General features: G+C 33.2%; 1 protein-coding gene across 1 annotated transcript; it reads left to right on the top strand.

Moving 5' to 3' along the window:
• Positions 1–10,117: 10,117 nt before the first annotated feature.
• On the top strand, positions 10,118–10,885 carry LOC140433730 (uncharacterized). Its single transcript, XM_072521707.1, has one exon. It carries the CDS (start codon positions 10,118–10,120, stop codon positions 10,883–10,885), a length of 768 nt encoding a protein of 255 aa, XP_072377808.1.
• Positions 10,886–21,222: the final 10,337 nt, after the last annotated feature.

The following is a 21,222-nucleotide window of genomic DNA, read 5'->3' as shown; positions in this document are numbered from 1 at the left end:
AGAAAATAAATTAAACACACTCTATTTAGTTTAGCTTAAAAAAAAAGAAAACAAAAAACTTATAATCCTGCAAGAACATTCTTTAAATAAATAATAAAAAGTATATTACAGATTATTATAATACTATAATAGAATTAATGCTGATTTCTTTGTGGGCTACTTTAACCTGTTTTTTTTTGTTAAAATTATTTTTTCTTTGTTTTTGTAGGTAACGTTTACAATCTCTTCCAAGGAAGCAACTCTCTGTTTTTCCTTTATTTTTCTCCAATGATATTTTAAGTTTCTTTGTTTCTACAATGGTATTTAAAGCTGCACTGGTAACATTTTATAAATAGTCTCTCAAAAGAAACGAGGTTTCTGAACAACATACATAAAAAGGCCTGAAATAAATGGACACATCAGACCAAGAAAATACCAAGAAATTTTACAAAATCAACGATACTGATCTGACTGTTATTAAGAAGCAAGGGTTAAAAAGCTACTTTATCGGATAATGCTACTGTCTTATCCACGTTAAAGGAGAGTAAATTAGAGTCGGACCATTTTAAGTAGATCAGAAGTAATAATTGCATGAAGAGTTGCAATATTAGAGTTCCCCCAGGTAATACTGGTATCATCAGCAAAAAAAAATTCCATCGATCTTTAAGTTAATGATGTATCTATAAAGATAGGGAAAAATAGAGGACCCAGTACTGAACCTTATGGTACTCCACATACAATGATTTTGCGACTAGAGTCAGTATCATTTGCTCCAACTAGTTGTTTCCTATTCCTCAAGTAATATTGGAACCATTTAAAAAATTACCTCGAATTTCGTAGAAATTTAGTTTTTTTATCAAAATGTGTGATTAACACAATCAAAAGCTTTGGCATAGTCACAAAAATCAGTGGCAGTATAGCGATTATTGTTTAGTGCTTGATAGACCTCATGTAGTACAAAAAACAGCATCGCTGGTAAATTTATTAGATAAAAAGCCGAACTAACTTTGTGATAAAATGTTGTTTTCAACGAAAAACAAGAACAGAATTTTGAATTTTTATAAGTCTCGCAATAATTTTATGTAGGACCGGTAGTAAGGCAATAGGTCTTTAGTTGCAGACATTAGATTTTTCACCACCCTTATAAAGAAGAATAATAATGGCTGTCTCTAAGCACTCTGGAAATACATCTTTTTCAAAGGAATCGTCAATTAGTAAGACCACGACTTCCAACACATTTTTTCGGAGATTTAGAAAAAATTTTATGCACAGGAAGATTTGTTTTTGATACCACTTATTGTTTAGATCATTTCAGATTTATCAACTGGTCTTATAAAGAATGACTTCAAGACATTTTTTGAATGAAGAGTTAGGAGATAGGATCTTGTGGTAAAATAGTGGATGTTATATTTTTACTTACATTAACGAAGTATTGAATTAGATTTTCAGGGTTTGGAAGAGAAAATGTTGAAGCTATGTTAGTTTTATTTCGAAGCTCGTTTATTATTAACCAAGTTTCCTTTACAACATTTTTAGAGCTTTTCAGACGATTCCGATAGTACATTTTTTAGCTGTTTTGATAAGTTTTAGATAGGTTTTATGTACGTTGAAATATATTCAGTGACAAAGACGTTCGTAGTAAATTTCTTGATGTACAGTAGTGAACGCATATTCTTGGCTAATATGCGGATACCTTTGGTAGTCCAGGGTTTCTAATGTTTTGACTTAATTGTAATTAATGGAAATGCCTTATTGAAAATACAGACGAGCCTATCTAAGAAATCACTGAAATTATAGTCCACGTCTACAGAGGGAAAGTGCCACCCAAGAGTCAAGCATAAATTTTGGAATTTACTAAAGTTCTAAGCGGAAAAAATCCTACCTAAATGTTGGGTTTCGAGGATTGTTTGCTAAGAGTGTTAAACTAATAATAAAAAAGATTCTACGTACGCACTTCTCCTTCTAGATCATAATTATTCTTTTAGCAACCAATTTCAATTTCTCCATATTCAAAAGAAAAGCCTTAAGATATCTTTACTTTAATCTATAACAGTTAATAGACTAAATAATACACATATAATTCTGAATGTCCATCTTCAGACAAACAATTTTTTTCTCCTCAACTTATTCAGCTAAAGACTATAAAATATATGGCATATGCAAATACATTACTTGAGAAACGCACCCTGCCGAAACAGCTGTAGTGGAAATATGTACATTGTTAGTAAGTTTTGTGTAGAAAATAAAAGTTTTTAGTGTTTTATTGTTAGAATCATTTATCGTATGGTCATTGATTCTAGAACCATTAAAATTTCGGTACATGTTTGCTTGTTCTATGATGATTGTTGGATCTGAAGTCCATGATTAATCCTGCAGTATTAACGTGTATTGAAAAAATCGTGAAGTGAAAGTAATGAACAGAGTACTGAAATTTATACAAAAAGAAAATGGTAAAGTAAATACGATATGAATTAAAACAGACGATTTTTGGGGTCCGGTCAGTAATTCTATGGCCAGCAAAAAAAATATTTGTAATTGATCACTTTCAGTGTTGTCCACATGGACACAGGTGTGGCTTATTACTTTTAAGGCATCTTATTGGGAACTACTAAAGTGTAATTGGTCAAATTGTTTGACCGTCAAAAGTGTAAATGCGTTCTCAGATAAGCAATATAATTAGTGTCGTGATAGAAAACAAGTGTACCCATATTTTTAATATTTTTGTGCAAAAAGTAGGCTTATGTTTTAGGTAGCTAGTAGGAATAGGTGATAAATACATATTAAAGATGGCTTTTTGCCAACCATTTGAATGTGATATCAATGAAAATGTTAGAGACAATGCAATGAAGGTATTTTAAATGTAAATGCTTATTTAAAACAAGTTTAATATAAACACTAGACTTATAGGAATGTTCAGTCATAATCTTCACCTCCCAATCTAGTTTTTTAACAATTAAAAGTAAAATTCCTCTTTGCGTGGTGAAAATAGTATACTTTCGGAAACTAATATTGTGATACGGATATGTGAACTTACCAGACTTTTGCTAAATATGACGAGCAAAAAGTGTTGTTTGAGTAATCCTTCTACGAGATAAAAAAGAATTTTAATTTTATATGCTGGAACTAAAAACGGGTTTGCTTTAAGAAGAAGATATCATAGAATTTATATAGAACACAGGCATGGCAACACCTAGTAAATGTATCAAAAAGAACTGTTACAATTAATTAAGCAACGAAAACTGATATTTGGAGAAATTGTGTAGCTCATGTTCAAGTAAAAGAAAAAGAATATCTTACTTTACCACCAATTGAACTGGTAGTTATAAACACAAATGACAACTCAAATACTGAATACACGGATAGTGACATTGTAAAGGTGATCTCTCCATTAGTCTATGAACTAACAGACAATTTGGCTGGAAGACTAATTGGCGGTTTTTATGTAATAATTTTATTTTTATATTAAAATTATAGTCTTATTTCTTAAGTACTCAAATTAATAAGCACATTAAATTGCCTTTGTATTATGTACTTTTAATCATCAATTTTAAATTTTAATAAATATAATGTATGTTTATACAGGATGTCCCATATATGCGCGATTTTATGACGTGAGATTGCTCAATCCTCTCATTGGATATCGTAATTAATAAAATCATTGTCATAACAATCATTACGGTGACCAGTAAACTTTTTTTGAATATAAAGTTTATCTTCAGTTTTAACAGATGGGCTAAAACCTTCCATTGATTAGTTGGAGTTACCTTGGCTCAAAATTTTATCCGTTAGGTATTTCTGTTGTATCAATTTGAGTTACATGTAATCCACTATGCACACAACATACCCATGTTGTATATTATGTAAAGAGATGTCAATTTCCCACCCATTTAATTTCATTTGTAATAAGTGTTGTTGTTTATTTTTAATACATATAATCATTGCATTTTTTTCCTTATTTATTACAAACTTCGCTGTTGTGAACTGAAACCTTTGGTATAAATTTTCTAAATAAATGTAAATAATTAACAATATTTTACTGTTTAAGAAATACTAGACCTTAATTGATAAATAATAGTTTGTTATTTAATTTCTATTGCGCCGCCTATGTTTTACAGAATGCAGCTACACTCGGTATCAAATTTTGTTTTTATATTTGTTCAACTGACATCCGTATAAATTTTACGTTAAAATTTAATTATAAATAGTATAGTGGTCGTTCAAAGCCTGCTTCTCCCCTAAACATTTTCTGAACAATAAAACTTTTTTAAATGTTTAAATTACTAAATTAAGGTACCCGTTTAAAGCTGCTGTTATTTTATCGATTTTATGATTTTACTAACTGGGACTTATTTGTTTTTTTAATAAAATCTATAAATGTTTTTTAAAATGGCAATATATAGCATGATACGTCGTTTGTATGCCTTTATGTAATTTAATACTTTTTTAAATTGCGAGTATGTTACGCCCTTTCGACAATACTGTGATATTCCCAGTGAAAGCGAAAGTATTTTAAAATATAAAAGATAAATCTTCAGTGGGTGGCTGTATACCATAGCTTTGAAAAACTTTGAATGTGTAAAATGGTGTAAAATTTATTAAGAAATTTCAAAAATTATCCAAAACGGATTTATATTTTCCGAACGTTTTCAATCCTATTGGATCATTATCAGTGGAAAACGTCTATGAAGTAATTGGAACTACCCACATATTCAGGTTAGGTGCCCTTAAACTACATAATTAAAGTAATATATATATATATATATATATATATATATATATATACAAGGATTTCCACAGTTTTCACTGTATTCCTTCACTCAACCGTTTTCTCCAATTTGTCCTATTTAGCCAGTCCCCTTCCTGTAGGTTTCTTCTACTGATTGCTTCGTCCACTTCATCTTTGAAAGATCTTCGGGGTCTGCCTCTCTTTCTTCTTTCTATCGGGCTCCACTCTGTTATTCTATTTATCCACCGATTTTAGTCTGCTCTTTTGACATGTCCGTACCAGGTTACCTTTTCTGTTCGATGTAGTCTATTATGTCGGAGTTCATTCCCATTCTCCTCCTAATCTTCATGTTATTTATTCTATCTCTTCTTGTTACTCTGCAGCTTCTCCTTAGGAATTCCATCTCTGTTGCTCTTATTTTGTTTTTGGTTTTCTTATTTATTGTCCAATTTTCACACCCATAAGTGAGGATACTTCTTTTCATGGTATTATATATTTTTTTCTGTGTTTTCATGCTGATGTTCTTATCCCATAGTACCGGGTTTAATTTTTGTATGCAGTCTCTTGTTTGTCCTAGTCTATTTTTTATATCTTCCTCCGTTGTTCTTTTCTTTGATATTATGAAGCCTAAATACTTGTCTGTTCCTTTGATTTGTTTACCTTCGTCTATTTCCAGCTGTTTTATTTTTGTATTCTCCGTTGTTGGGTTTTCAGTTTTCTTTAGGTTTATTTCCATCCCATTCTTTGTATATTCCTGCTCCAGTTTTCTCATCATAAAACTGAGGTCATCCTGGTCTTGTGCGGTCACTATTTGGTCGTCGGCAAAACTTAGCGTATATAGATATTCGTTCCTTACTGGTATACCCATTCCTTCGCACTTTCATTTCCATGGTTTCAGGGTTTTTTCCAGGAATATTTTGAACAGGGTGGGGGATGTGGAGCAACCCTGTAGTAGTCCCTTTGTCGTTTTAAATGGACTGCATATTTTATTGCCCGTTTTGATAGCTACTTCGTTATTCTTGTAGAGTGCTTTTACCGCGTTTATTAATCTTCGTGGAACTTCGATGTCTTATGCCTTCTTAAGATCAACAAAAGCCAGATGGACGGATCTATTTTTGGCCATTCTTTTTTCTATGAGTTGTTCGACCGTGTTAATGTCATCTAAGCATGCTTTCCCGCTGTAAAACCTGCCTAGTCTTCTCCGATTTTATCTTGTATATATATTTCTAATTTTTCCTTTATGGTCTTTCCATACAGTCTGCCTATAGACGATATAATGCTGATTCCTTGATAGTTTTCGCAGTTTTTTCTATTTACTTTCTTGTATATTGATGTCATATATGCTTGGATCCATTCTGCCGGTAAGTCTTCTCCATTCAGTGCTCTCTCAAACATTTTATGTATCATACGGAATAACTTTTCCGATCTGTTTTTTATCAATTCATTTGGTATTCCGCCGAGACCTTCTGCTTTTTTGTTCTTTAGAGTTTTGATCGTTCTTTTTACCTCAGCTAGGCTTAATTCGATTTCGTCATGTGTGTAGATTTCTATTCCGTCTATTTCTGATTCTTTGAATTCGGGGCGGTCTTCGGTTAGCAATTTTTTATAGTATTCTTGCCATTCGTTTTCTTTGATTTGATCGATCTTGATTTTCTCTGTCTTATTTCTTTGGAGCAACTTTAAGATGCGCCATGACACTGAATTTCTCGTTCCTCCTATGTGCTGTTCTATCTCTGTGCATGTTTTTTCCCATCTTTCATTTTTTTCATTTGCCACTTTTATTTTCACTTCTTTATTTTTTTTCCTGTATAGTTTTAAGTCCTCATAGTTTTTTGTGTTCAGGTATTTTATATGGAGTTCTTTTTTCTCTTTTATTCATGTTAGTGTGTCTTCGGTTAATTTCGTAATTTGGTGGGAGTATTTTTGGTCCACTTTTCTAAGAGCTTCTAGGGTTGCTGTCTTCATGCAGGTTTTTATGTGTTCGTATGTTTCTTCTAATGATTCATACCGAAACGCTTCTAGCTTTTGGTCCAGTCTTCGCTTATATAGGTCTTTTATTGAGTCTTCTTCTAATAAATTGATTTTGAATTTCTTTTCTTGTGTTGAGCACGTATTGACAGGTGTAGCCGGAGCCGTAACTTGGTCAGACTCTCCCTGGGTCGGTTTCTGTTGGGTCCATATGAAGGGGAATTCCATCCAAGCGATTACTGGTTTGTGATCTGTGCCGCATTAACTCTCACGTCTTTTATTTTTATCGGGCTTTCGTGGTTTACTATAACATAATCAATAATAGACCTCAATTTTCTTGTTTCTTGTGTCCGAGTTTATTTGTGTATGTCTTTATGTTTGTAGAAGGAAGCCGTTTGTGATCTTTCAGTGGTTTATTTCGCATAGCTCAATCAATCTCTCCCCGTTATCATTCATTATATTTTCTCCAAATCTACCAACTGTTCTGTCGTTTTCTTTTCTTCCTGTTCTTCCATTTGGGTCACCGGCGATAATTACAATTAACAATTAAAGTAATAAACATCGTAATTATTAAGACATTAGGTCGATGATCAGGAATTACATTTTTTAAGGGCACGTACAAATAAATTCCTAACTTGAACATGGACTTACTCCACTGAGTGGCCACACTCAACTGAGTTGTTTGGTTCAGTTCAGTTCAGTAAGTCAGTTGGTTGTTGTCACTTAATGGATTAAGTCCATGGTCAAGCCAGTAATTTGTGCGTTTCCTTAAAAAATGTAATCACTTGTCATGGACCTAGTGTCTTAATAAATTATTACAATGTATATTGCTTTAATTATGTAACTTAATGGTCATCTGATATCATTATCTGACTAGTTGCAATTACTTTATATACATTTTCGACTAATAATGATCCGATTTGAATAAAAACGTTCTTAAAATTTAGAAATCCATTTTGAATAATTTTAAAAATGTTTTAATAAATTTTATACCATTTTACAAAAGAAGTTTGACTTCATAGTAAGTTTTTCGAAATTTTTTGGTTTCTTGGTTTTGCTAATTTTAAATCTAATTATAATTTTTTTTTCCTGAACTTAAACTCTTCCGGGAAAGAAGTTCTTTTTAAATTCGACATGTAGCACTTTAGTTCATCATTGATGAAACAGCCTACCATCAACATAGGAAAGTCTCAATTTGTACCGAAATTTAATAAGAAATATTCATCTGCATCATGAAACGTGAAACGGTAACAAGGCCAGCCATTAACTTTATTCCGTAAACCTTAACAAATAAAAAGTAAGCAGGACCTGGCTATGCTTTACAAAATAACAAAAAGTTAAAGAAATTAAATCTAAAACTCTAATCTCTAAAAAAATCTAAAGTAACATCGTTTTATATTTTGCCGTGATTAGTAAAACATAGTGCAAAAACAGTGAACATAAGTGTACCTTCAACTACAAATAATTGTATGTATAATTTTCTCATTACTAGTTGAGGTTTGTTTTTTGTTTCAACTAATTAAAATCACAAAAGAAAAATTTAAACAGGATTGCCTTAGAACCGGCAATCCATTTTTATTTTAAAATGAATAAAAAGCTGCAACTTTACCATAACACATAGAAGCTAAATTATAATTTCAACTAAAAACGCAATTGCTATTGACTACATGAGCTGCAGTAAATATGTCTCAAACAAAAAACCAAGTTTTATCCTATGTATCAGTAGGGAAAACAACTCCACGACCAACTATTCCAAGCAAACATCAAGCCATTGTGATGCATGCCGAAGAAAATCTGAAATTGTACGATTACGTTAAAGCTATAGGTCATATAATAGGCCCTAAACAAGTCTCCTTTGCATCTAGGATATCAAACAATCGCATTTGTATCTATCTTTCTAACACTAATCTTGTTGACCAGCTCATATAGATTCATATCCCATAATACAAATAGGAGATGTTTCTTTAAATATCCGAAGACTTATTTCCTCTGCTAAAAGAATAATATTATATCTAATGTATCTCTGTTCTTACCACATGACATAGTTGAAAATAGCATTAAAAATCTTGGACTTCGCATCGCATCTCGTATATCCTATTTAAGAGCAGGCATTCCTGGGGACGAATATTCACATGTATTAAGTTTCAGACGCCAAGTTTACGGATACCCTCCCTCCGAAGATTTTGAATTACAAACATCAGTACTTATTTCCTTTGAAGGGAATGAACACAGAATCTTCCTTTCTACAGATAAAGTACATTGTTTTATCTGTAAACAAACAGGACATATAGCCTCCAACTGTCCAAATCCTCCAACAGACAATACAATCCCAACCGAATATATACCAACAAGCCCCAACTCATCCATAAAAATTTCATCCCCCTTTACACATAATGCCAAAGAGCCACAAATCGAAAATAAAGACTCCAACATTGAAACTACACAATCAGACCAAATTGCCATAATACAAATATCTCAAAAACGAGGACACTCTGAAATAGAAACTCCTAGTGAACTAACAAGCCCTGAAATTCCTGAGAAAGAAGCTCAACCATTGTTAGATATGCCTCCCCCTCTATCAGCTTCCCCCAAAAAGGTCTCAAAGCTAAGAAAAAAAAGCACAAACCTGATACTCCAACAGAATTAGTATTAACCGAAACCACCAAGAGAACAATCCAAGAAGCATACAAAAAGAACCCACAAACCTTTAAAATACACATAGACAATTTCTTTTTCTTCCTTGAAAAAAGTTTTGGACATTCTGATCCTTATTCGGAAGCGAAAAAGCTCACGGATGATGTAAAAATTCTAATTTTAAACCTGCATACTATATATCCAAGATCCTATAGATCCTTAAAAAACCGATTTACCCGTCTAAGTAAAAAGATCAAAAAACAACTACAACTAGAATCCTCTGAAGCCACAAGTTTATCAGACCCAATTTCATCAAGCGAACTAACTGACGATGAGTGCCTTTCCGATCGATCTCAAAGGTCGCAGCACTGAAAAATCCCCCCTTCGAATATTCTTCTCATTCAATTTAATCCAGTGGAATGGTGATGGGTTTTACCCTCATCAGAAAATCTCCAACTGCTTGTTGCTGATACTTCACCCGATTTCATTTGTTTGCAAGAAACCAATTTCTCTAAAAACCATAATCCATACCTTAAAAATTACGTTGGCTACCACTTTATACGAACATCACACGCACGAACTAGTGGTGGGAGCTCAATATTTATTTCTACAAATATATTCCACCAAGAATTCCACTTAACAACAACTCTAGAAGCCGTTGCCGTTACTGCTTGCTGCCCAAATAAAATCGTAATTTGCAACGTATATATTCCTCCCTATTACACCCTAACAGCTCTCGAAATTACAAACCTAACTAACCAACTTCCTGAACCATTTATCTTAGTTGGAGATTTTAATGCACATAGCACTATGTGGGGCTCCAGTAATACTTTCGGTAGAGGCAAAATGATTGAAAATATCATAATCAATTCCAACCTTAATTATCTAAACACTGGAAGCAGCACATACTTTCATATTCAAACAGGTACTCTCTCTTCCATTGATTTAAGCATATGTAATCCAGAATTATCTACTTATCTCACATGGAAAACACTGGAAAGTCTCTACGGCAGTAACCATTTTCCCATTTTAATTTCTAACAATGATAACTCACAAAGACAAAGCCAAATTAAGTGGAAAATTACTCACGCTGACTGGGATCTATTTAACTTAATTGTCAAGGAACAAAGAAATGAAATCTCCTTTATGAATTCTGCTGATGAAGATCTTAACATGTTGATTAATTGTATTATAACTTCCGCTGAAAAATGCATCGGTAAATACTACTTTGATCCCTCCAAAAAATATGTTCCGTGGTGGAATGAATCATGTAAACTAGCTGTAAAAGATTGTAAAAAAGCATTAAACCGATATCGTGAAACTAGAAACCAAGCGGATCTAATAAATCTTAGAAAACTAAGAGCTAAATCTAAGCGAATTGTTAAAGAAAGCAAAAAGAACTCATGGAACAAATACATCAGTAGCATAACTTCCGACACACCTTCTAGTCAAATATGGACTAAAATAAAACAGATGAAAGGTAGATATACAACATACAAAATTCCAGCCATTATAGAAAATAACAATGTCATAACTGATGACCAGCAGATTATAAACACACTTGCCAAATACTATTAAAATAAATCTTAACTTGATAACAACTGTACTTGACCAACAAACATAACAAATAAATGTGTTGTAAATAAGAATCCAAATTCCAATGATCATCCTGTCAATCTCCCACTAACAATCGACGAATTATTCGAAGCTGTTAACTCCCTAAAGAACAGTGCTGCAGGGCCGGATGACATCCCATCGATATTTCTAAAATATCTACTTGAAGATACCCTAATAAAGTTACTAGAATTCTACAACAACATATGGCTAGGTAACCAATTTCCAACACTTTGGCGACAAGCTATAACAATTCCACTCAAGAAAAATGATACTTCTGCCAATACAATTATGTCATTTAGACCCATCTCATTAACGTGCACACTTTGCAAACTCCTGGAAAAAATTGTCAACAAACGCTTACTTTGGTATCTTGACAAACATAATATTTTCAATACCGCTCAATCAGGATTTCGTCCAAATCGTTGCACGATGGATAATCTTATCACTCTTCAATCCAATATCATAGTAGCATTCTCTAATAGAAACGACCTTATAACTGTCTCACTCGATATAGAAAGTGCTTTTGACACAGCATCAAGGCCGGCAATTCTAGAAAAACTTAAAGAGTCTAATTTATCAGGAAACATATATCTATTTGCTGAGAATTTTTTAACTAACAGAAGTTTCAAAGTCTCTGCAAATGGTAAAATGTCTCCCTCATATATCCTGGAGACAGGAGTACCTCAAGGATCAGTCCTCAGCACAACCTTATTTTTACTGCTTCTTAACGACCTTAGTTCCTTAGTACAACCCACTATCAAACATAATATTTATGCGGATGATCTAGTTAATTACTGCTCGGGTAAAGTAACAAGCTCCACTAGCACTCTTTTACAAAATACTATTGATAACATTTCTCACTGGTCTAACTAAATTGGTTTCAGCTTCTCGCCTATAAAGTCTAAAGTGATTAACTTTAGCAAAAAATATAAACAAACTCTTCCACTCATAAAATTAAAAGAGCATCCACTACAAGTAGTTGAAAATCACAAAAATCTACATAAATAGATAAATACCACGTCTTGTTAACTTATCTTTATTAATAAGTATGGTGAATTAATTTTCGGTGAATTAACTTATCTGAGTTCCTTATTCTTTATGAAATAATTTTTTATTATTTTTGTATGAAAAATGGAACATACTTACACCTAGAAAGTTAGTCGAAACCATTTAATAAGAGCACAATTGACATTAACCCTTTCGCCGATGATTATTTTTACTCGGACTAAAAATTTGAAATTTTGAATATTGATTATTTGAATTTATTTAAGATTTAAGGAATTTGTTCCAAGTCAAAGTTTTTCCATTTTTGAAAAAAGGCATGCGTATGCATAAGGACACTGTGAGATAAAGGGATAAAAAGACTGTGGGTAAGAGAAAACATAAATACTAAAGATTTAAAATTACGAACCTAAAGAGCTAGATGGCTTGGTCACATTATACGAATATTACAGAACCGAAATGTTAAAACAATACTAAAGGAGAAAGAAATGGAAAACAGAAGAGAACGTCCGAAGAAGAAATGTTTGGAATCAGTTAAGCAAGATTGTCAGAAATAGGCGCAAGAGATTGGAGAGAAAAAGCAAGGGTCAAAAAAATAGAGGAAAATATTAAGTTTTTGGAAACCAGGGGCCTAAAAGGCCTGTAGCGCTGTATATCATTATTTTGACGACGTTTCGACAAGGTTGTGCGTGCCATTGTCAAGTCAGGTAGTAGAGCTCCTTGCTACAAGAACAATAATAATATTTATTCAGTGACAGATTACACATAATTTATGTAGTGTTATTATTATTTACAAACTCGCATCAGCCTGTAAGGCTATTAGCGATAAAAAGAAAAAGTAATAACAATAATTGAACAGTGTAACAATTAAATTTTGTATAAATAGTTTATTGCTTTTAGATATTGGATAATCACTTTGGCACCGCACTTTAAGAATAGTTCTCTCAAATTCTCCGGGATTCCGAATTTACACCTTTCCGCACTGTGTAACGGGCACTCCACTAGAAGGTGTTTTATTGTTAGCGGGGTCTCGCAAGCATAACACTCCGGTTGTGGATCCCTTGTCATCAGATGTCCATGTGTGAGGCGACTATAACCAAGCCGCAGTCGTGTGATGATAACCTGAGAAAAACGATTGGTGGAACTATCAGACCATGGTTGAAATATTGGTTTTATCTCAAGTAGTTTTGCCTGTTTTTTACACCATCTGCTATTCCATATGTTGACTATTTTGCTGTGGAAATATGATTTGAGATCTGTCGCTGGAGTTTTTGGATAGAATTCAATAGTTGTTTCCTCTAAGGCTTCTCGTGCATATTTATCCGCCAAATCGTTTCCCGTGATTCCAACATGAGATGGCACCCACAGGAAAGCAATGTTTCTGTGGTTTAAATTATGCAATTCTTGTCTAATGAGTTTGGCCACAGGATGGGAAGAATAGATTTTTGAGATGATTTCTAGAGAACTTAATGAGTCAGTAATTATTAAGAAATTAGTTTCAGGACATTTTGTAACATGACATATCGCTTTATATATTGCAAAGAGTTCTCCTGTTAAAATAGTATTCGTCTCCGCTAGTTTATATTTCTTTATGTCATCATTTGTTAAAAAGGCAGATGCTACACAACGCTCTGTTTTAGATCCATCTGTGAATAACTTTTTGAAGGAAGAAAATTGAGAAATTAACGTTTGATATTTAGAATTAATTAGATGACAATTGCTTTCTTTTTTATTTTCTGATAATAGATCCAAATTTATGTAAGGAGAAGACATTAGCCAAGGAGGGGAAGTTGGCATCTTGCTAGGATAGATTTCGGGGACTTTAATGTTTAATTCATTTATGATTCGTCTGCATCTTTCGTAAAAGGGAATGTGGGTTTTTGCGCGCTGGATATTCGAGCAGCGAATGGTTTGGTGATATTATAAAGAGTACCGCTTCGATGCATAAGAGAGCATTAATTCCTGTCTTCGTAAATCTAATGGTAGTTCACCCAGTTCGGCCTGAAGACTTAAGATAGGGGTTGTTCTAAATGCACCGCTTATTATTCTAAGAGCGTTATTTTGAATGTGTCTAAAACTTTTAGAGTTGTTGAAGCACACGAGTAAGCGTGGCAACCATAATCGATCTTTGAGCGGATCAAATTTTTATATAGTATGAGTAGAGTTCTACCGTCTGCTCCCCAGTTCGTACCAGAAAGACATTTCAAGAGGTTTAGTCTTTTTTGACATATAGCTGATATATATTTGATGTGGCCCTTCCAGGTTAGAGCTTGATCAAATATTAGACCTAGATATTTAATTGTGTTTACATATTCAAGTGTTTGACCACCAAGTTTTAAAGTAGGTATTTCTTTTATCTGTTTTGGTCTCTTAGAGAATATGATGCAGCGAGTTTTAGATGAAGCAAATTGAAAACCACTCCTTTTAGACCATGCTATAAATTTATCGAGTTGATCTTGTAATAATTTGGCCATACTCTGTATATTGTTTCCATTTAAGAATATTACAAGATCATCCGCGTACAATCTCGCTTGAATGGGTTTGTTCATTGATTTGATTATATCATTGATAGCTGTAAGGAAAAGCGTCGGGCTGATTACCGAGCCTTGGGGTGTACCATTTGTTTGATATTTCACATTAGATAGAAGTCCGTTTACTTTTACCTTGAAATTTCTATTTAGGAGAAAATTTTTAATAAAAGCAAGTATATTTCCTTGATAGCCCCATGATTCCAGTGTTGAAATTATTTTGTGATGCCAAGCCATATCAAATGCTTTGTGCAAATCAAAATAAATTGCAATACATTTTTGGTTGTTGTAGAATGCGTTATTAATATGTGATTCTATATCTACTAAATTGTCGGTAGTCGATCTTAAAGGACGAAATCCAGATTGTTCATTAATCAGTTGGTTATTTTCTTCCAGACACCACAATAAACGTTTATTTATAATTTTTTCTAAAAGCTTACACATGACACAAGTTAGAGACACTGGACGATAAGAATCTGCTTTGTTTTGTGGCTTATTAGATTTTAAGATGGGAATAGTTATGGCTGTTTTCCATAAATTAGGAAATTCATGTTTGGTCCATATACGATTATATATTTTTAATAATATTTCTACTGCTTCGTCAGGAAAGTGTTTCAAAAAAGAAGCTGGGATGTCATCGGGGCCAGGGGATGTGTCTTTTAAAGAAACTACCATCTCTCTTAGTTCTCTGATTGTGATAAGTGCATTTATAGGTTCATTGTTGTTTACTACGTTAATAGGGATGGTTTCTTTTTGTTCTTTGTATGTTATGAAATCTTTATCATAGTTAGAATTTGTGGATGTTAACTTGAATGTTTCCGCTATTTTTTCTACGATTTCTGCATGGTTTGTTATTAATGATTTATTTTCTACTTCTAATGAATCGATTCCTTGATATGAGCTAGTGTCTGTTATATTTTTTATTTTCCTCCATATGTTTGTTAAGGATGTGTAATTATTGATCGTTTCTACATATTTTATCCAGGATTGTCTTTTAGATCTCGTGGTAATCAGTTTGGCTTTAGCCCTACATTCTTTAAGATTAATTAAGTTTTCTAGGCTTTTGTACCTTTTGTACTTTTGAAGAGCTTTCTTACTTTCCTTAATAGCTTCTTTACAATCTTCATTCCACCAGGGAGTTACTTTATCTCTTTTTATAAACTTTGTTTTACCTATCGCTTCTAGAGCTGCTTCCGTTATGAGTTTATTGAACTGTAGAATTATTTCGTCTATTGAATTTTCTAAACAAATTTTTGATGATCCGTTACGGATAATTTCTTGATAACTGCGCCAATCAGCTTTATCTAGCCTCCATTTCGGTTCAGGTGTAACTGGCGTAGGTTTCATCGAGTGTTTTTCTATTAAAATTGGGAAGTGATCACTCCCATGTAAATCTTTTTCTACATACCAATTGTGATTTAATTGAAGAGTTGGCGTACAGAGTGAGATATCTATAGAAGAAAATGTCCCTGTCGATAAATTTAAGTGTGTGCTGCCTACCATCATTTATTATTGCAAGGTTTAATGTGTTTATGATCTTTTCAATCTTTTTTCCAGTGTGTGTAGTTTTAAAGGAACCCCAGTTAGTATTGTGTCCATTTAGATCTCCCAAAATGAATTTCGGATTAGGAACCTGATTTATTAAGTTTACAAGATCTTGTTCTTCTAGGTTATAATTTGGAGGTATATATATATTACATATGTTGATCTTTTGTGTAGTGCTAATTTCTACAGCTACGGCTTCGAGATTTGTGATTAATGGAATTTCTTTGGATATTATTTGTTCCTTTACATATATTGCAACTCCACCTGATGCGTGTTTTGCATTATCTCTGTTTTTAAAATATGAATTGAAGGACTTTAGATTCATGCACGTGGAATGTTTAAAATTAGTTTCTTGAAGACAAATAATTTGTGGTGTGTATTGATTGATTAATAGTTGCAACATAGGTAAACGAGTTTGAAAGCTATTTATATTCCACTGTAAAATTTTATTATACATAAATTATTATATATCGATTAAGTGAAAGAAAAAAAAAACTACAGTATTAACAAGTGGATGTATCACTTTCAGTATCCAAAATGGCTAAATCAAGTTGTACAGCCAATTTTTTCCTCAATTTTGTGCAGCGATATTTTGTTGTTCTGTCTTCTAAATGGGGACGTATTTCTTCCAACATATTAATAAGAGCTACGGTGTCTGAAGTATATTCATTCGCAATCGTTAGTACATCAGAGCATACATAGCAATTTTCAAGTAGACTTTCAATTTGCTGACTGTTAAGACAAAAGAAAGGAGAGTGTTTGTCTATAAATGTTTTAATATTGTCTGAAAACTTTATGTTTTGTTCCGGTTTTTTTTCTGTTTTGCTCTTTTTTTTTCTGTTTTAAAGTTGGAATTGCAAATTGGGCATCCTCAGAAGTAGGTGATGAAACAGCAGAAGCAGTACGTTTATGTGAAATATTTTGTGTAAAAGAAAGATCAGACTTTGTATTGTCAACCAAGGCGTTTTCCATTATCTCAGAATTCACAGGGGTATTGATAGGTTGAGATAGGGGTGGATTTGACAGTTCTGGATTTTGGGTCGAAGATGACTGTGAGCTGTTGGAAGAAGTTGTAGTGATTCCAGCAATAGGAGTTTGTGAAGTTTGGGCAAGAGATATGCTACCTGATTGAGTATTGCTTACTGTAGGTATTGTATTCAAAGTTGGTAAAACGGAAACAGTACATTGTGAAGCATTATGTCCTGCTTGCTTGCATTTGAAACAATTATGGCTGTCTAATGTTAAAAATAACCTGCTTACTACTCCATCTTGTTCAATTTCAATAAATTCAGGAATGTTAGTATTTATAGGAGGAGAAATGTAGATTTGTCTTCTAAAACTTAATATGTGGCTGTAAGCTGGATCAGTAGCTCCAATTCTCAGTGGAGTCATTGGCGATAACAGGGTTAAACCTAAGTTTTGTAAATGTCGTGTAATATCTTCATTAGGAATTGTCGGGCTTACATTAGATACTAGCAATCTTTCTGATGGAGTAATTAGTCGCCGAGCAACTAGACGAGTGTTGTTAATTGTGATGGCTTCATTATTTTTAAGAAGATCGTCGACAATTTTTTTATCTCTCAAATATATGCAAACTCGATTGTTAGATATACGTGAACAATATATTATATTTTGTGGGTTAACTATTGGTCCAATCTGTAAGAGATAGTCTTGAATTTTGCAACCTTCTATCGATGGGAAAACTATCGCTTGATCTCTATTTGGTAATGGAGTGGAATTTTTAACTAACGCTGCTGAGTATGATTTAACCGTGCTGTGGAAATTATTTGAAGTAGTATTGACATTTGAAGAATTTTGAGTAAGATTATCCATTTTTTGCTTTCTTTCGGAGTTTCTTCCAAAGCATTTGAGCTAAGTCCGCCTCTGGCGATGAAAAACCACAGACAATAATTTGAGAAAAAAAAACAACCAGTTGGTAGATAAGCACTCACAACAAGTGAATGGAAAGATATTGATTTTTTGTGGATGTTGATAATATTATGAAGTAAATTAAATACTCACAAATGATGTGTGATGTACTATTTTAACACTTCACCACTTTTTTCTCAAAAATTTGTTTTAATATGATAGTTAAAAACTCATTAATATTAAAAATCAATTACTACGAAATGATAACGACGTGTTTACTCTTCGAATGTTCGAGTGAGACTCCTTTATGTAGTGTTGTACTTCACAAAACATTGGTTAATATTTGGTCAAACATGAATAAACTTTGCATTCGAGACAAGATAATATACGAAATTTATCAACCGTAGGTAAATATCCTACATTGTCTAATCCTACTTCCTTCAATGGTGGAACTTCAAAGCGGTCGTCCTCTTTTCTATTGTTTTTTCTATAGCTAAAAGAGCAATTTCTGCGCGAAAGTGTTCCAAATCTAAGATTCTTTTCTTTGGTATTCGCAAATTTGTTGCTTGCCTTCTATATTCTAGCCAGGCACTTGTTTTTCTTACACCTACTTCTGACAAGTCTTGCTTAACTGATTCCAAACATGTTTTCTATGGACGTCCTCTTCTGTTTTTCATTTCTTTCTCCTTTAGTATTGTTTTAACATTTCGGTTCTGTAATATTCGTATAATGTGACCAAGCCATTTACCTCTTTGGGCCCGTAATTTTGCCGTAATTATTGGTTTTACGTAAAATCCTCATTATATCTCTATTATATCTCTATTTGTTTGCCTTCTTTACAAATATTCTCTGCCGTCTTTATTCCCCCGAAAATTTTTCTAATCTTGTTGACCAGCTCATATAGATTCATATCCCATAATACAAATAGGAGATGTTTCTTTAAATATCCGAAGACTTATTTCCTCTGCTAAAAGAATAATATTATATCTAATGTATCTCTGTTCTTACCACATGACATAGTTGAAATTAGCATTAAAAATCTTGGACTTCGCATCGCATCTCGTATATCCTATTTAAGAGCAGGCATTCCTGGGGACGAATATTCACATGTATTAAGTTTCAGACGCCAAGTTTACGGATACCCTTCCTCCGAAGATTTTGAATTACAAACATCAGTACTTATTTCCTTTGAAGGGAATGAACACAGAATCTTCCTTTCTACAGATAAAGTACATTGTTTTATCTGTAAACAAACAGGACATATAGCCTCCAACTGTCCAAATCCTCCAACAGACAATACAATCCCAACCGAATATATACCAACAAGCCCCAACTCATCCATAAAAAAAAAATTTCATCCCCCTTTACACATAATGCCAAAGAGCCACAAATCGAAAATAAAGACTCCAACACTGAAACTACACAATCAGACCAAATTGCCATAATACAAATATCTCAAAAACGAGGACACTCTGAAATAGAAACTCCTAGTGAACTAACAAGCTCTGAAATTCCTGAGAAAGAAGCTCAACCATTGTTAGATATGCCTCCCCCTCTATCAGCTTTCCCCAAAAAGGTCTCAAAGCTAAGAAAAAAAAGCACAAACCTGATACTCCAACAGAATTAGTATTAACCGAAACCACCAAGAGAATAATCCAAGAAGCATACAAAAAGAACCCACAAACCTTTAAAATACACATAGACAATTTCTTTTTCTTCCTTGAAAAAAGTTTTGGACACTCTGATCCTTATTCGGAAGCGAAAAAGCTCACGGATGATGTAAAAAATCTACTTTTAAACCTGCATACTATATATCCAAGATCCTATAGATCCTTAAAAAACCGATTTACCCGTCTAAGTAAAAAGATCAAAAAACAACTACAACTAGAATCCTCTGAAGCCACAAGTTTATCAGACCCAATTTCATCAAGCGAACTAACTGACGATGAGTGCATTTCCGATCGATCTCAAAGGTCGCAGCACTGAAAAATCCCCCCTTCGAATATTCTTCTCATTCAATTTAATCCAGTGGAATTGTGATGGGTTTTACCCTCATCTAGAAAATCTCCAACTGCTTTTTGCTGATACTTCACCCGATTTCATTTGTTTGCAAGAAACCAATTTCTCTAAAAACCATAATCCATACCTTAAAAATTACGTTGGCTACCACTTTATACGAACATCACACGCACGAACTAGTGGTGGGAGCTCAATATTTATTTCTACAAATATATTCCACCAAGAATTCCACTTAACAACAACTCTAGAAGCCGTTGCCGTTACTGCTTGGTGCCCAAATAAAATCGTAATTTGCAACGTATATATTCCTCCCTATTACACCCTAACAGCTCTCGAAATTACAAACCTAACTAACCAACTTCCTGAACCATTTATCTTAGTTGGAGATTTTAATGCACATAGCACTATGTGGGGCTCCAGTAATACTTTCGGTAGAGGCAAATTGATTGAAAATATCATAATCAATTCCAACCTTAATTATCTAAACACTGGAAGCAGCACATACTTTTATATTCAAACAGGTACTCTCTCTTCCATTGATTTAAGCATATGTAATCCAGAATTATCTACTTATCTCACATGGAAAACACTGGAAAGTCTCTACGGCAGTAACCATTTTCCCATTTTAATTTCTAACAATGATAACTCACAAAGACAAAGCCAAATTAAGTGGAAAATTGCTCACGCTGACTGGGATCTATTTAACTTAATTGTCAAGGAACAAAGAAATGAAATCTCCTTTATGAATTCTGCTGATGAAGATCTTAACATGTTGATTAATTGTATTATAACTTCCGCTGAAAAATGCATCGGTAAATACTATTTTGATCCCTCCAAAAAATATGTTCCGTGGTGGAATGAATCATGTAAACTAGCTGTAAAAGATTGTAAAAAAGCATTAAACCGATATCGTGAAACTAGAAACCAAGCGGATCTAATAAATCTTAGAAAACTAAGAGCTAAATCTAAGCGAATTGTTAAAGAAAGCAAAAAGAACTCATGGAACAAATACATCAGTAGCATAACTTCCGACACACCTTCTAGTCAAATATGGACTAAAATAAAACAAATGAAAGGTAGATATACAACATACAAAATTCCAGCCATTATAGAAAATAACAATGTCATAACTGATGACCAGCAGATTATAAACACACTTGCCAAATACTATTAAAATAAATCTTAACTTGATAACAACTGTACTTGACCAACAAACATAACAAATAAATGTGTTGTACATAAGAATCCAAATTCCAATGATCATCCTGTCAATCTCCCACTAACAATCGACGAATTACTCGAAGCTGTTAACTCCCTAAAGAACAGTGCTGCAGG

This window comes from Diabrotica undecimpunctata, chromosome 2 (genome assembly GCF_040954645.1).
Source record: "Diabrotica undecimpunctata isolate CICGRU chromosome 2, icDiaUnde3, whole genome shotgun sequence".
Lineage (NCBI taxonomy): Eukaryota > Metazoa > Arthropoda > Insecta > Coleoptera > Chrysomelidae > Diabrotica > Diabrotica undecimpunctata.
Note: the sequence above shows the minus strand (reverse complement) of the source record. Positions and strands in the feature narration are given on the sequence as shown.

Excerpts from the sequence above, each read along its gene's own strand:
- LOC140433730 (XM_072521707.1), top strand. The coding sequence starts at position 10,118 with ATGTGGGGCTCCAGTAATACTTTCGGTAGAGGCAAAATGATTGAAAAT.